General features: G+C 37.9%; 1 protein-coding gene across 1 annotated transcript in view; it reads right to left on the bottom strand.

The window, feature by feature from the left end:
* LOC140227339 (ras-related protein Rab-34-like) overlaps positions 1-18,518 on the bottom strand; it is a 30,748-nt gene that overhangs the window by 9,140 nt on the left and 3,090 nt on the right. Inside the window, exon 3 of the mRNA XM_072307754.1 lies at positions 9,368-9,535. Coding sequence (XP_072163855.1) covers positions 9,368-9,535 — 168 coding nt within the window. The remainder of the gene's footprint in view (positions 1-9,367; positions 9,536-18,518) is intronic.

The raw sequence follows: 18,518 nt of genomic DNA, 5'->3' as shown, positions 1-18,518 counted from the left end.
GGGTGCAATACGCTGGAACATTCAAACATGAATACAAATCAAGAGAATATGGAGGACACAGGTAAATAACCTGAGGAAACAAGAGGAAAAAAGAATTGACGAAAATCCTCATTAGTAATCGTACGTAATTATTAACATGTCTTTGCCATTCACTAGATGTACATGCTTTATCAACGGGAGAATGGGTGGTCGATGAAAATGATGAGCTTACAAGTCAACAAACTGAGCCCGGGATATGAATCTGCGGTATTTTCTGCCTTGAGTGAAATCAAATTAAGGTGAAACTGAGGGATATTTTCGAAGATGCAAGCCAGGGTATTTAATCAAAAAATGGTCGATAGTAGTAGGTCCAACTATATAATGTATTACGTTCATGCACTAGTCTTATACCGTATGTCTCATGCCACATACAGTAAATGAAGTCGCCAGTATACAAGTGAACATCTTAGGGCACGTTCGAGTGCTCTCCTACAGTGTACTGTACCATACCCATGCAAGAGGAGCATGCTAACGCTCCCAAAGTGTACCGCACCAAATCGTGTCAAAAGTGGATTATTTCCCAATGTGTTCCAAATGCATACCATACCGTAATGCCCTATGACAGAGAGCGCTTGAACGCAAGGTGGTCCAATAGCATACTATATAAGCTGTTATTTTCGTGAGGGTGTAATTTTTCGCGAAATTCGCGAATCACAGTTGGATCGCAAATTTAAAAACATGCAAAAATGTCTCCATGCGCCCTGTTAATAGTGCATTAACGTAAGCATCGGCGTCAATTCGCGAAAACAACATCTCACGAAAATGTCTATGGCCTCGTTATTCGCGAAAATAACAGCGTATACAGTACCATACCAGCTGTTGACATGAGAAGAATGTGTGCAATGTTCATGCACCTCATCATAATAGAAAGAGTTGACTCTCTTCGTTCATGACACCTGTGTGTACTATAGCGTATATACATATAAAGTGCGCTAGGTGCATGATCCCGTAGCTACAAAACTGCACCCCTCTAACTTGAGTCCAAAAATAACTCATGAGGTACGCTTTCTCCACAGAGTGCTCGAATGCTCCCAATCCGGCACATTACTGTACGGTACAGTACGGTTCACTTTTGAGCATTCGAATGTGGCCTTTGTGCCACAGAAATCTGGACAAACATACTTTCATTTCTAGCTTCTGTTTAATGTTCAAAAGGATGCATGATGGAGGCATTAAAGAGCCTGAAAAAGACAATATTTATCATACTCAAAAGAAAAAAAAAAAGAATGTGTGGGCCACATTTACCAACAAAAACCATGAAATTACACTGGATAGAATTTATACTTTTTCACAAGGTCAATTACTTGAAATGTGACCTTCATGACACCCTGTACCTGCAAAGGTACTTGATTTTAATCATCAGCCATAATGCCATTTAATGACAATGAATGAAATTTAGTCTTTGAGCCAGACCCTGCCACTCTCTGCCAAAGTGCACTACACAGACTGACCAAATGTGAAGCACTTTTATCTGTGACACTCTTGCCATTGGGACTAAAGGCGGGATGGACTACAGCTCTGTTTGCAATAATAATAATTTTAAAAAAAGGTACTAAGACAGTGGCGATGCAACCTTGATAAGTTATTGATTAAAACAAGCGAACAAGGGATCAGCTGCCTGAATTTAAGACTAATCAAAGTGCGTAGTAGGATCATATGAGTTTCTGTGCATGATATAAACCAAGTGTGTAGAACACTACAATGTCAATGGTACACATTCGTAGTTACAAAAGGACACAATAAAAGACAATGATAGATAAAATGGGGAAGTTGAATACATTGTATGGATATTTAAAGACATGAGTATTCAGGTAGGTTTAGAGTGCTATTCGTTTACAACATTTTCTGCAATACAAGTGCTACAGCTAGTATGTATTAAACATTATGCATGTATTGTATGTCTAGTGTTTCATGTCAAATAATTGAGCACATTCCTAAATTATCACTGTTACCATTCCAAAATTTTTTGGGGCAGGCATACATGTAAGTAAAAGATCTTTCTCCCCATGATTTGGTATAGAAATATAGTACCTTGTTTTCTCGATGCATTGTTCTTTCCTTAAATAATGGATACATAACAATACATGTTTGTGAGTTATTTTGTAGTTGATTTTTTTTGCAAGTAGACACACAATAGAATCACTAGACTGCAAGTTTTTTTGTTTAATGCTTCTAAATTGTACCTCATTATGCAAAGTACAAGGAAGTCAAGACCTAATCATTTACAAGAAAAAAATTTCACACAAGTCTGCACTGTTTTGTTGATACACTGATCATTTACAATTTTGGGTGTGTCCAAAACTCCCCAGAACAAAGCACGCTTCAGTCCTATTCATGAAAAGACAACTGGCAGCACTCTGTCCATAAGGCTTATCTTTTTCTTTGAAACCTTGTCATTAGACTACATAATGGACAATTGTATTCAGACACCTAAAGAAGGAGCAGCAGCAGCGACGTGGGTTTCTAATGACTTAAGAGCCCCTGCTTTATTGAAGCAATCACAGAACCTCTCCCTGATGGGGTCAGCTTACTGTCAGAGCGAAATTAAATCGAGAAAAAATATCAATATAACGCAGGCTAGAGAAACGTTATCAGACGATGGAATCCCCTCTCATCTCACCACCCTGCATTGATTTTGCAAAAGAGGCTCGGTACAATGGCAGAGAACCTACACCATCCCGCTGAACAAAGAGACAATGTTTCTGTACAAACAAGGTGCATGCACATTAAAGGCATAATTTACTATTTGCAGATGAAACAGAAACCCAGCATTAGTGCTGTAAAGTGGTTCTAAAATGTGAGTTAGGGATAGAAACAACCACAGACAAAATTTGAATCCGTATAATCAATGTTAAGTATTGTTAAATACACAAAATGTGAACAATAGTTATGATAAGAATGCTTCCAGACTAAACCGTCTACAGTTATGGTTTATTCAGAAAAATGCTGAAAGATATCTCCTTATATTTTAGGCTTTATTGTGAAAATTTTATATGGCAAGATGTTTTGTGATACAACAAACCTACACATATGCATCAAATGCGATATCTTGAACATTTTTTAAATCACTGCTCCCAATGGTAAACTGGACCTTTAATACTCTGAGACCACAACACACAAGTGCTTTTGAAAAATATTCTGTTTTACAAAGCCATTTGCATGCCAGGGTATAAACCCTGTGTGTGCCACATTATTTTGAGACCGCAACACACAAGCGTTTCTGAAAAATATTCTGTTTTACAAAGCACTGTAATTCTTCATAGTTTGTTGAAACTTTTATGCTGGAACTGCTGTCCAGCAAAATTGCAGAGAAGCTGCAAACTTTGCTGTGATCAACTCTTTTATGACAAAGCTTTGGATGTTTTTCTTGCAAAATGTCCAGTATTCTAGAAGCACATTGGTTCATGCCTGATTGCTCTTCTGAGCAAATAGGTGAAGTAGGCATGTCATTGACTGAGTCGGGTGAGCGAACATGGCACAAGTAGAGTTAATGGAGCTTTGCCCAAATAACCCTGAGGGATATCAACATAATGGGCAGACAGTGGGTGACAGTCAGAGGAGGAAACGGCCGAGGGAAAAATACACATTTCTCTGACTGGCAAACTTCCCTTATCCCCCTAAACTGGTTCCTCTTTCAATAGTTTCATGTCTCTTCTATGCTATTAATGTTTTCCCCATTCAGTGACTGCCGTCTTTACAGAAACAAATAAACCAAAAAAAAAAAAGTTTATTTCCAATTTTTAGACTTGCTGTCAGAAAGCCTTCATGTAGATAAAGTACAGAGAGTAAAAAGGATAATATTACAGGACAATAATTAAAGAGAGAAGAATGCTGTACTGTCTGTTACAAGAGGAAAGGATTAAGCAAAACAGTGTCTGTAAGCATGTGACACCTTCTCAGAGGCATGTACAAATTTGAACATAATAATCAATCAATATTTATGATATCACGGAAGGATGACTATAATTCTAGACTTTGGCCAAATAAACTAAAACAACAACACAAAATATTATAATATTCTGTTGTACATGATCACCTGAGAGAAAAAAAAAAAACCAACCCAGATGTGTTAAGCATTATAATTGAACTTCATCCAAATGGTCCTGAAATATGTGATTACAGACATATTTCTGGTCATTGTGCACCGTCACTTTGTAATCAAACTTTGCACTTTGTTTTTAACTGAGAGCCGAGGTTTAAAGCCTTCACAGTATGTCAACATTACAGAATCAATCACACATTTTATGTGTTCGGGTCATATCAAAGTGACACTATGAAACTGTGTTTGGCAATGGGTGCAAGAATTTTGTCTATAGTATTGGTGAGCTTATGATGTGCAGAGTTCAGCTGGACTGAACTCACAGAGACATATTGGACAATTTAAAATGTCACTTATCACGTAAATTATTAGAATGTAAATTTGTCCTTGGTGATAAGTCATCATATGCTTGACAATTGTCATTTCTTGTTGAATGCTGTGACAAAAAAAAAAAAGAGAATTGAGAAAAATGAAATGAATGTGCTCCCACATAAAATAGCAGAATGCATAAACTACCAATAATGATCATAATGTGAAGACTACAGCAGGATAAGATACAATAAAAACAAGAATGTATTACTGTGTTTGAATTATCTTTTTGCTGATTCATATTACAGTAGTCAGAAACATAGCTTATGAGTATAGCTCTCCAAACCTGGCTTGCTCTAAACTGTAAACACTTGACTGATGGTATGTAATTTATGCAAAGCTGTATGTGTACAATGTATTACACCTTTCAAGAGAGTATCTTGTTACTATTAATCTGTAATAAAGGGAATACATAAAGAGAGTTTTGAAAAATAAAGTGGATCAGCTCAACAAGTTTCTCTTACAGTACATGACTGAACAAGAGTCTTTTGTCTTGGATGCACTCATGCACGTAAGTGGCAATACTGCTTGTCATGGGATAGTCAAAAAGGGAGAATAACATATTGAAAAGCATCCATAGTCACTGTTAGACAATGGAAAAGGTGCTGGATTGAAAAGTGTAAAACACCATCTTTTGATGTCCCCTAATTGGTTCATGACAGAAATACAAGATTTCACTGTATCAAAGGCTCTGCCACATGTCAACATTCTTAGCAGTTTTTTTTTAATTGCTAGAGTTCAGGAGCTATTAGATTGGCACTGCAAGCTCAATGTCACAAGGTCACAGCACTTTTTCCTACCTGTCCTTTCTGGCTGCTTGTAGACTTTGCTGGTAATTTCAATAATCGAAGTTCAGCTTAAAAGAATGTCAATTTAGTTGAGCACTGCGATATGCCATACTCATTATTGCCCTACATATTGGCTGCATTAATTAGGTACTTGTAGCCTCCATTCTCTGGTTTTGTAATGTATGATTTTAAGACATTGCCCTGACTTTTGACATTCTCTGACGAAAAAAATAAGTAAAACTAGACTTGGAATTTGTCAAGACTGACAAATTAGGTGATCCGATTTTTTTTTTTTAAAATCAGTGATTCGAGTCCTGATCGCAATAGGCATGACCATATAGGTTTCATCTGTGTTTAGAGACATTGGCCGTGTGATATTTAGGTTCTCATTTAGAAAAGAGAGTCAGGTCTGCCATCTTTGGTACCAAAGTCGGTATACACTATAACGAAGATACAGAATGAAGTATATTTGACCATTGGCCCAACTTTGCACAGCCAAGATAGCATCTGAGCAAAAAGTGGTTATTTTGTGAAATGATTCTTGTAACATGGTCTTTGCGTGTGGAAAATATGGGAAAGATAGGACATGTATTCACCAAGATACAGGTTGAATCATTTATGACCTTTGACCCTAATTTACATACCCAAGATGGCGTCTGATTAAGTAGTTGTTATTTTATGAAATAATGTACGTGACATGAACTAAACATGTGCAAAATATGGGGATGACAGGGGCTGTTTTTCTTGAGTTATTGCAAAGAAAGTTGCAGAAAGAAAGAAATAGCTCAATACATCGAAGATAAGTTTGATTTCAACCAAGTTTTTTGACGTGATCTCGGCGTCGTATGAAAAAAATGGAGGGTATAGCCACGATAGCCCAAAGTCTGAGCTACAACATATTAAAATCTGGGAGAAATTCACCGAAGAGTAAATGAGCTAGTGCTCGATAAAGACCGTCATGTCAATTTTCATTTCCAGAAAAATTTCCTCCCACAGAGATAACACGTAAACTGGTTAAATTTGACAAGGTTACATTATATCCATTTTCACGAGGTGAAGACATCATCCGATTAAAACTTTGACGAACAAAACTTAAAGAGTATTAAATTGGCTACAACATACTAAAATCTGGAAGAAATTCACCGAAGGGTAAGTGAGCTAGTCGTCGATAAAGACAATCATGTCAATTTTCACATCTAGAAAAATTCCCTCCCATAGAGATAACACGTCATAACGAAGATACAGGAAGAAGTACATATGACCTTTGACCCCACTTTGCACAGACAAGATGGCCTCTGAACCAAAAATGATTATTTCATGAAATGATCCTTGTAACATGGTCTTTACGTGTGCAAAATATGGGAAAGATAGGACATGTACTTACCAAGATACAGGATGAAACATGTATGACCTTTGACCCTAATTTACATACCCAAGATTGTGTCTGATCAAGTAGTTGTTATTTTGTGAAATAATGTACGTGACATGAACTAAACATGTGCAAAATATGATGGTGATAGGGTATGTTTTTCTTGAGTTATTGCAAAGAAAGTTGCAGAAATTAAGAAATATTACAATACATCGAAGATAAGCTTTAATTTCAACCAAGTTTTTGGACGTGATGCCGACTCCGTATGAAAAAACAATGGGCACACTCACGATAGCCCAAAGTCTCAGCTACAACATACTAAAATATGGGAGAAATTCACCGAAGCATAAGTGAGCTAGTGCTCGATAAAGATAGTCATGTCAGTTTTCATTTCCAGAAAAACTGCACTCCCATAGAGATAACACGTAAACTGGTCAAATTTAACAATGTTACTTTTAATCCCTTTTTACGAGGTGATGCCGTCATCCAATCAAATTGTTGTTATTATATATCTGAAAGACCATTTAATAAGCTACAACATATTGAAATTTGGACGAAAATCAACAAAAGAATAAGTGAGATATGCTTGAATGAACTTGAAATTTGATGACGTCATTTTGAAAATTTAATTTTTTAACTTTATTAAGAAATTTGATATCTTTTAATCATTTTTACAGCATCGCCAACCCATGAAATGACATGTACAAGTCATCAGCTTTCAGAATATGTAAAGAAAATGGGGGGTCACCGTCCATCCTGACGAGTAAAATCGGATTTAAAATTGGCAGTTTTTTGGCATTGTTGCACTGTATATCGCCATTGACGCGCGCGCGGAATTTCAACTTTGACGGACCCGTATGACGTCATTTTGAGTGGGATTGACTTGAAACTTGGTAGAAATATTCCTTGACATTTCAGACATCCGATCAAAGTGAAAAAACGGGAAATTTTCATTGCATATGAGCTGTGCGTGCGTATATGTGCGCGCGCGTACGCGTCCGTCCGATTTTTTCAATTTTTCAAAAAATGCTCCAAATGGTCTGAAACGTGTGCAAAAAAATTTTGAGCTCGATTTGAGCATACAAATATTTCAACGCGCGCGTACGCGCACGTTTTAAGGGAAAATATGAATTCTGAAAATATGAGTAGAATGTGCATAATTTGAAATATATGTGACGTAAATTTCATCGAAAAATTCCATTCCATTAATGACATATGATTCAGAATGTGTTTTCATATAATGACGTCATAGTGACGTCACGGTCGACTATGATTTTAGTTTATGACTTTGATTTTAGTTCGATTGCCGTCTTTGGGACATGATACATATATGGTATGATTTTGACATTGATAGGAAGAGGACTTTTTGAGCTAATCCATACACAACTTTTGAGGAGAAAGAAGAAAAAGAAGAAGAACAAAGAATCAGTACAGATACAGAAGGTGATCCGAGAGGATACTCGGATCACCTAATAAGAAAAAATTCTGTGTGCTCTGCAAGTCAATGGTATCTGTATTGTACATACATTTTGTAAGCAAGAGAGAAAAAGTGTGTTCGATTTCACCATATATGTTTACATTACATGCAACACTGACGTGTCACACGTTTTGACCACATCCACTGTAAATGGTCACATGTAATTGCAGCTTGCAGCATGCACAGTTACAGATTTTATTAAGGTACTAGTAACCAGTTTTCCTTTGCATTTACATGAAAGATATGATGCAACTTTAATTAACATACAACAAGCACAGATTAAAATTAGCCTCCTTTGTTGCACTTACAATGTCACTATCTCAGTTTCTAATCATCTGCCGTCTCAATGAAATATTATATTGCACAAATTTGTCTGTTTGCTTTTGTCATCGTTTTTATCGTTGCCATTGTTTTTATCGTTGCCATTGTTGTGTGCACTAGTATCATACTATGTCCCAGTTGTCTACTGTTTGCATTATATATCATCATTGTGCTATATTGAATTATATGGGAGTCAAACAGAACAAAAATCAATAAATAAGCATTAGATGTGGCTCAAGATTGAGGGAATATTCTCTGTTCAGGCCAAGAAAAGTCAGCCACCAATATCTGTACAATAGGTACAATGTATGTATAGTAAACTGTGACATGGCAGAATTATATCTGGACCACTGACCCTCGACCTTTCAAGAGATTTTCTCAGCAGTTAGAGAGCAAATTCTGCCCTTTACACTTAAATCTTTCATAGAAACTGTGATGATTTTTCTCTTGGTCAGAGCCACGAAGGTATTGTATAAAATATACTCTGAGACAGACAGACAGACAGACAGGCAGACAGACATCCAATAGTTTAGAGGGATGACTCTACAGGAAATGGTGCCCATCATATTGAAAAGTATCAGTATCACCTCTTTGGAGGGCAATTCAACAATTGTATACTAGCTGATACAAACATCATCAAAGCTACAATAAGACAATCCTAATGTGGCCTATGAATGCAGTTTGATGTGGATTCCCCTTTTGTCACCATCATTCTAAATACAAACAATTTCTTCATATATGCTACCTGAGCATTCTTCATATAATACCAGATACACTGGGTGACATGCAAAGGTCGTCTGCAGGTCAAAGTTCATAAACTTACAGTAGGAGATTCCACCTTATTGTTGTCATTCCAGACATACAAGGTATGTAAATCATTACAAAGAGGAGCATCTATGATACAAGATACACTGGGTGATATATCATGCAAAGGTTACCTATGGGTTCAGAGTTCACAAACTTACAGTTGGAGATTGAACGGCACGCCCAAGATGTCGAACCTCTCCACCTCAAAGTCGACGCCGATGGTGGCCTTGTAGTCTCTGTCAAAGACCTCGTGGCAGAAGCGGTTGACGAGGCACGTCTTGCCCACTGACACATCGCCGACCACAATCACCTTGGACACCTGCAAGCTGAAAGCGAAAGTGAAGAGATTGGATTTATTAACTTCTCTTTTCTTTCTTATGCTCTTTTTTTTTTTGCCTCAGGGTGACACTGCATGTCGTAAACAACACTTGTGACATGGCATCACCGGTTTGAATTGTTTTTGTTTTTCTGATAGCTTAACATGTACAGTGGCACTTCATGTTAAGGTTGACTTTGAAAAAAATCTTTTTGATTAATGACACAAAAGGAAATTTAAAGACAATTTGTGCGCAAGTCGGTGGCAGACTCATCTTATTTGCATATTGGGTTGCCACCAAAATCAGTATATCAAGAAAAGTATGGAACCAAAAATCCCATAAAGTCTTTCTTTCATCAAAGTCCAATTTTGACAAAAATTCTAGTATTCTGCTTCATTTTACTCCATATATTGAATGTACACTGTCTGAACAAACTGTCTGAGCAGGGACTTTTACTTTGTGACATGCTGAACCCAGGTACCAGTCAGTGGTACCTTTCATCCGATACTCTTCAGGTAGAGCTATCCTTATTAAATACTACACTGTCGTACCAAAGAAATCCACCGAAACACCTGCCGTCGCAACAGGTAGATATCAGTCCCACACTGTGATAGAATTTTCTGCTTTTTCCTACAGAGTGGACCGACAAGCTTGCACGTACACACGATACATACCGTGCTCTACTGTACTCCTACCACAGGGAAGTTTTGCTCCTACTGTGTCTTGAGACCATGACATCTGCGGTCTAGACATGACTAAACAAGCATACTCACATGCATGCTTTGCATTTTGTAAACTCAAACATTGTATTAAAGTAAATGCATTCATTTCTTCCTAATCAATTTACATACTGTATATGCCAAATATCTTGTGATTTTTTTTATTTTTGCAAATTTCACAAGACGAGTGCTATTTGAAAATTTAAAAACACGCAAAAATGTGTACTCTGATCCCGAAATGGATGTGACGTGCACACAATCACTTCTGTGATCAGTACTGTACTCTTCAATTGCGAATTTATAACCACCCGTCAAATTGTCAGGGAGTCCTGATTCGCAAAATTTAGACTCGCTAAATATATGGCATATACAGGTGTTTCATGCCAACTTTCCATACCAGGCTGTCACAAATATAATAGCAATCACTCCAGTTTGAGGAAATACTGGTACACTCTGATGTTCTCATCAGTGCAACATTGGATCATGTTCAAGTTGGCTTTAATAAATGGACTAAATGTTTGGAACATGACAAGAAATTCATTAAGATGATTTTCAGGTTGAAAATTGTTGATACTGGACCAGTCAGAGTTATTTGCATGTTATGCCTTGGCCAAGCACTGGATGAGAGGTTGTATACAGTGTATATTGAAAATATGGACAAAGATCTGTACAGTAAGTAAAAAAAAAAAATACAGTTGGATTCTGGCATTGATAACACCCGATGTGATTAACAGTCTAATGCTACTTCAGGGTCTTAAATGATAATTTCTTAGCTCTATTTTGCAGAAAACCCCATTCAATTTGGTTAAGCAGTCCCAGAGAAATGTGGATTGTTGTAAAGCATGTCATGAGTCTGATTCTTCCAAGTTTAGTACTTGGATGTTCTTGGTGGGTCTAGGGCAATTACCCCCTGAACAATTACCCCGGACCCTTCCCCTGGCCCTAACCCTAAACCTAACCCTAACCCTAATCTTTACTCTAACCTTACCACTAACCAGTATTTAGTAAAAAACATCTGTGTCCAGTTTAAAGTGAAAACATAGAATTACATGTACATTACATCATTACATGTACAGTACATCTGTAGGTGTTTGATGGGGAGGGCACAAATGGAGAAATGGTTCATTGTTTACAAAGTCAATAGCAAGAATTGTGACCTTTATCAAATACAAGTGTACCTGTGCTAGTTTCACTGCATTACAGCCGTCACCTAATACTTGTATACACAGGATGAGATACATGTAGAAATGAGATGGCAAGCTACAAGTGTCCCTTATGATGTCGGAGTCACCTCTATCTGGAATGATGCTGATAGCCCTTTGACCCGCGCTGCTTTACAATGTATATGAAAAGCTGGTTGTACAGTATGTCCCCCCAAAAAAAAACAAAAAAACAAAAAACAAAAAACTACCAGTACAATCAGATTTTCACATTGATAACACCCAATATGATTAAATTGTCTAAATGCTACTTCAGGATCTTGAAACATAACATCTTAGCTCTATTTTGCAGAAAATCCCATTCAATTTGGTTAAGTAGTCACAGAGAAATGTGGATTGTTGTAAAGCATGTCATGAGTCTGATTCTTCCACGTTTAGCACTTGGATGCTCTTGTGTGTGAACACAATTTAGACAATAGACAGAACTTGGAGGGAAGAGATTCCTGACATGCTCTACAAATTCCTTATTTCTCTTTGACCACTGAAGCAATTTGAATGGGGTTTTCTGTAAGATCTGTGGGCAATGAGTTATAGTTTCATACCCTGAAATTAGTTTGGATTGATTCACTATTCTTAAAGTTATAATTGCGGAGGGTCCCGTTGTAATTGTTTTTTTTTTTTTTTTTTGGGGGGGGGGACATACAGTTGTACGGTACTACAACTACACTGTATGGCAAATTACAAGATTTTGGTGGTATCACCTTTGTACAGGTACAACTGTATTGTCTTTTTAGAGGTGTAATATAACACTCGACATCCCTGCAGGAATTACATTTTCCCTTAAAGATGCAACACTGAGAAAAAAAACAAAAACAAAAACAAAAACATACATGTGTATTGTCTCGAGGGAGAAATATATATTGTCTCGAGGGAGAAATATAAAGGGCCTGTCAAGTGTTAAATTCCAACTTTACACAAGAAAATATTTGTTTTATTACAACTGTACAATCGATGGTCTACATATGTGTACATGTATGTGTACACCATTGTAACAACACATCATTTCATTCTAGTCCTGTTGGCAGCCAGTCACATTCAGGAATTATATTACTTGACATTACTGCTGGGCAACATAATGATTTTGATCCTCGCTGCATTAGTCATGTGATTGCATTACAATTTGCGTGGCCAATCACTGACCAGTACTTATGGAGACCATTCAATATAACACTGATAGAGAAGAGACTGTGACCTTTACTGGGTAAAAACATGGCCAGAGCCACGATTGGCATTCTATAGCCATAAAATGTCACACACAGTCAAGTGAAGGAGGAAAAACAAGATCAGAATTATCATGATGTATCACTTGACTGTAAGATATAATGATAATAATATATAAATCTTTAAAGCGCAAAACCTACAGATATAGACATATATTGCAGTGCATGTCTATATAGGTTTTGCATTGTATCTCACAGTCAAGTGATACATATCATGCGCCATAATTCAATGCTTAATGTGCTGTTTGAATTAAAATCAATGCTTTTCTTTAGTATAGGGTGAGAACACTGACAAATAGTGTGTGTGTTTGAAGACAGCAAATGTAGTAGATGGCTATTAGATTACATAGTCCATGAAATGGTGCTAAATGTGCAGCCAGCCAACAAGGAAACATAGCGTATTCACGGCCACACATTTTCACAGCACTTCCTTTTGTGCACAATGTTGCCCATTTTGTAGGGAAAGGTTTCCCTGGTCTATTGTGTATAATCTGAGGCTGTGTTTATCATTATTCAGTATCAAGATATAGTGCAATTTGTGTGTAAACCTGTACGGGAGATGTACTACATTGTATGTACTGTCAGCTAAGTCAAAGCTATGGTGTGAGTGTGTATGTGTGTGTTGGGGTGGGGGGTACTCAGAAGGATGATGGAGAAAAGGGGGTTATGGTACAATTTTTATAACTACGTACACATACAAGTACCAACATGTAGGTATATAGAGGACATTAAAGTGCAGGATAGCATTCTAGATATATCACAGTGTAAGTAGGAGTATGGTATGGTGTAGGGGTATGGTACATGTAGCACAGGGTATTAAAATGTAGAGTTGGAGGATGGTGCAGTGTTATAGTGCAGAGTTGCATTTTCCATGGTTTAGTGCCAGGGGCATGGTGTAATCATGGAGCTACCAAAAAGATGGAGTAACAACGAAGGCCACCAATATTACGTAACCCAACTACGAGCGGTCAGTTCTGACAGACTTCAAAGCACCGCACTCGCTGGGACGGCTTAACTCGTCCCGCAGGGGATACTTTGGCAAACGATGCTCCGAGCCGCAAAAATGACGTTATACTCACCGACATTGCACATACAATATAGTGCTGTATCATGGAGCTACTTTTTGGTAGCTCCATGGCTGTATCGAGTCGAAAACTCGACTTGCAACAACATATGGCTGCGCAAAACTTTGCTGAAGACCACGCGCATGCGCATAATATCCACAGGCAAAACAGAGGAGATACCGAGTGCAGTGCACGTTGAACGAACTGAATTGGCCCATGAACAGCGAAGGTACTGTACAGTGTATTGTCGTCATGCTTTGTGACTGTGGCGAGTACATACCCTAAGAATAAAATTCTTAATAAAAATCCCTCACATTTCTCCACATATTTCAATATCTGTCCGTAAAGCTGACATTTGAAACTACAATCTTACGTAAGTGTTGACTGCGTACAATTGCGTACATTTTATCTATACCGTTGTGAAGCCAGCTGTTATTTGTCTTTGTGTTTGTTCGGGACAGCGTGACGGCCATTATTGATCGTGTCGAGAGTGCAGTGTTTGTTTACATGCCGGTCGTATCATATCGTGATTTACATACTAAACGACGGTATGACATGTTAAACAATTTGTTACACTGCAGATTCACTATTTGTAGCTATAATTACTTCAGAATCATGTTAAATCGACTATGCTCGAAGTCGACGGGGCAGTTGCAGTTTGTGTAGTCCCATGCATTGACGTTCCACGGTGGACCATGGAGCTAAGTAGCTCCATGGTAAGAACCAGTTTGCGAACGCGCTGCGGATGACGTCATTGTGCGTACGCACTGTCTCATCTGTCATCGCTCTCGCTCACGGGGGCTTAGCGAGGATTACTTTTTACGAGTCGGCTTCGAGCATCACTTCAAAAGGACCCCAACCGTTGTTACTCCATCTTTTTGGTAGCTCCATGGTGTAATATAGAGTGTGGAAACAGTCTATGGTGTAGGAGGACAACAAAAAGAAGGAGAATGATAGTACATGTATACTATCATGGTGTAGTGTAGGGGTATGGGGCAGTGTAGGGTGTCATGGTATCAGTGTACAGTGTAGTAGGCCAACAAAGAGTAAGTGGATAACATCATGAAGTAATGTAAAGATATGGTGTAGGGCAGGTGTAGGGCTGGTGCATGGTGTGAAAGGAGTGGGTTGCAGATCAAGAGGAAGAGTGTATTACACCAGTTGCATTGGGTGCCCATTTTAAAGGCTCTAAAAAATACATTGATCAGTGAATTCCGCAAGGCGTTTGTCAGATGAATAGAGCCGCGTCTAATGGTATTGTACACAATGTAACTTAAGGAAAACAGAAGTATTGCTCAAATTTGTCACATTAATTCATAAATGAAATGTTTTAGTGTCTACAGGTCTTTTTTTTTTATGGATTGCCAGTATGAGCAATTAATTGTATTATTTACTCAGTGTGTTATAACAGACTAAAATTTAGCTTTACATTGCAGCCTGAAAAAAAGTGCTATTATAATGGATATGAAATATTTCAGTGCATGATATGACAAGACATTAAAGTTGGGTCTGGACCATTGCCAGTGCATTATGATATGTGTAAAATGCCACATCTCTATGGCAAACAATAACACAGCAACAAAAAGGGCATCACAAAATTTTGCCTTCAAGTGTAACATTTGCAATGTTTAAATGGTCAAAATGTTAAACATTCCTATAAACACACAGAAATTGATACTCTATGCTTAGTCCAAGTACTGTGGACAATGCTTAGTCCACTAGTTGACTAGACACATCATGTGCATGGGGGGGCATTGCACTATGGGAATTTGGGCAACTGTGTCAACTTCAATGCAAACACAATCTACCTACTTATTAAATGGGTTAGTCAAATACCGGTTTACTCATAGTTATTGGCTAAACACAGTCACGTGACGGAGGAACATTGGTTATGTTCGCCCATGGGAGAACATTTTTGTAATGTTCTCCCATGGGAAAACACTTTTGTAATGACAATGTTCTCCCATGGGAAAACATTTTCACGTAACAAATGACAAAAGGACCAGCGCGCAGTGAATTTGGCTCTGCGTGAGCGATTGAGTACGTTGTGGTGGTGGTTGACGTTGATGTATTTGACGTATTTGACTAACCCATATAAAAGAACAGATGATGACTTTTGTTGTCGGGAACATGTACCAAACGTTCCACCCTCAGGGTTTGAAATGCTATTTCGGGAGGCTATAAGTCCCTCGACTTCGTCTCAGGACTTATAACCTCCCTTAATAGCATTTCAAATCTTTCGGGTGGAACATTCGGTATGTTCCCTCCCCCGCCAGTCATCATCACACACATGATGTACACTGTATGCTGTATTGGCAGACAAGCTGTCTTCTATGCAGCTGGATGCAAAGGCATGTCCAAGATGTGCTGAAAATTCTCCACTTGTAAGGAATCCGCAATGGGAAATTCCCTCTTCTGAAAGAATTGGTTGTTCAGCACTGCAGCTGATCACTTGCAGTGCTTGAGGGTACAAATGTAGCTCACTTTCAACTGTATTAGGTATTAATCCTTCCATTATAATTAAGATGAAAGCACTTTAACCTATCAAGTCTTGGGATTGCATAATGTTGCACAAATCATCATTTTGACTACTCACTAAATTGGCAACTCTACAAATTTGTGTATCAACTATTAGCGAGAGACTTGATGGTACTGGTTAAATTCAATAAACCTGCACAAAATCAGTCCACAAAAACAAATGTTGATTTGAAAGAGAATATCAACTCTGATCTTCCAGAAAGTGTTACTTTATGAACCAGTCTATAAATTAAACAATTTACAGCCTTTTGACAAGTCTGCAACCGAAATGAACGATGGTATTCTACCTTGGGAAATACTGATATGACAGTGAATAGAACAAATTATCTTATACAGCATCAAATCATGAAAAGAAAATGTGGCTTCTTGGACTTGACGGGTAAAATTAGTGAGGCCTGTGGTTATTGCTGAGTGATGACATCAGTTTTTAAAGGACAAGTTCACCTTCATAAACACGTGGGTTGAATGAATGCAGCAATATTAGTAGAACACATCAGTGAGAGTTTGAGGAAAATCGGACAATCCGTTCAAAAGTTATGAATTTTTGAAGTTTCTGCTCATTCACTCCACTTCTTGGAACTGGTTCCCCCCTAAATATATTCCTTTCATCAATTAAAGATATGTGTGTACACATGGCTATTGAAAATGCACAAGTTTGACCACCTCTGGACCATAACTTTAAAATACCAGTGATAAATACTCCAAAGAGTTGCCAAGTTGTTAGTACATGTATTGTACTTCTTACTGAATGTTTGGATGTGATCACAGATCTCACCCACTCCCTATCAATGGTTGCTGGTTCTAAAATGTCTTCGTAAATGTGAGTTTCAGAGCTTCGTCTGGGCATGTGGACATTACAAGCCCATTCATTTGCACACATTATCCTTTATACTTTTTATCATCATCTTTATTTTTATGGCATTCATCAGTATCAGCAATAAATCATCTTTGTATCACATGAACAATTGAATACTGCAGCCTACTGTAGATATCAATGTTCTGTATTAGGTCTCCATGATACATACAATTATTGTACATGACATCAGACATGTTCTCTGAGTATTTAAATTACTACAAACACTTTCAACCAATTGAGGTACACACATACTGAACATGGCTTTGCGTAGAATCTAGATGGAAGAGGAAATAATGAAACAAGGAGTTAAGTTTTCTTCTGAGAGTGAACAGAGGCTCCCATTTCACTATATCACACAGTGAGAGTACATTATTGTACACAGTGTAAACCTGAGCATACACCATCACATACATAGACAGTACACCATATACCGCTCAGTAGAATTCAATGTGCAATTACTTTTATACTGAATGGAAAACACACTTCAATGTCTACAGACAGAAAAACAAAACAAAACAGAATAAACAAACAACACTTTTCTGCTTTGTTTGTCTCTCAAATCGGTTGTAAATGAAAGATTTATCAAAATGTGACAAAAGCAACCACAAGAAGATTGAAAGTCATGTAGAATTCTAGACATTTTAAACTAAAATCTGATGCAATCAAGAGGAAGATCGTACTGTGCAATGCTATTTGTTTACAACATAAGACTTTTCCTCTCACCTCCCTGCTTCTATGCAGATCCAACTCAAACCCATGAACCCATCCTGAATGACCTACAACATGCTCGTCACGGAAACAAAATATTTACATCAGAAACTACAATGAAAACAGCCCCCAAACAATGCCATATCATGTTACACTTGACCCTGTGTTGATTTCATTTGAAAGGCATGCAAAGATAACAATGCACCAGGCACTTGCAGCTCTGTATTGGCACATTCCTTACATCTCAGCCCCAAGGAGCGACCTTCTTAATCTTATCTCAGGTACAGGTACAGGTACATCAATAAAATGTAGGGAACGGAAACAAAAACAACAAATAACATTCCCTTCCTGTCAGTGTCAGGTCTGTCACGCACATCACACTGGGGTGTCGTGTTATTTATCGACTGAGTCACTGCAGGTTGTTGTTTTTGTTGGGGGGGGGGGGAGAGGGGCAGGGTAGCAGTTTGGCGAAAACAGTCTAGTTACGTTCACACCTAAGCTAATCATCAGTGACAAGATCTTGCTTCCTAGACTGTACAATGCACATCCAGATGACACCTACTGTAAATCTTTAATAAAAGAATGAACTTTCGAATGACAGTCCCACTCGATGATAACACCACAGAACCGGAAGAAATACATAATATACCTGTATATTCATTATATC

The sequence above is a fragment of the Diadema setosum genome, chromosome 4 (genome assembly GCF_964275005.1).
Source record: "Diadema setosum chromosome 4, eeDiaSeto1, whole genome shotgun sequence".
NCBI classification, from domain to species: domain Eukaryota; kingdom Metazoa; phylum Echinodermata; class Echinoidea; order Diadematoida; family Diadematidae; genus Diadema; species Diadema setosum.
Note: the sequence above shows the minus strand (reverse complement) of the source record. Positions and strands in the feature narration are given on the sequence as shown.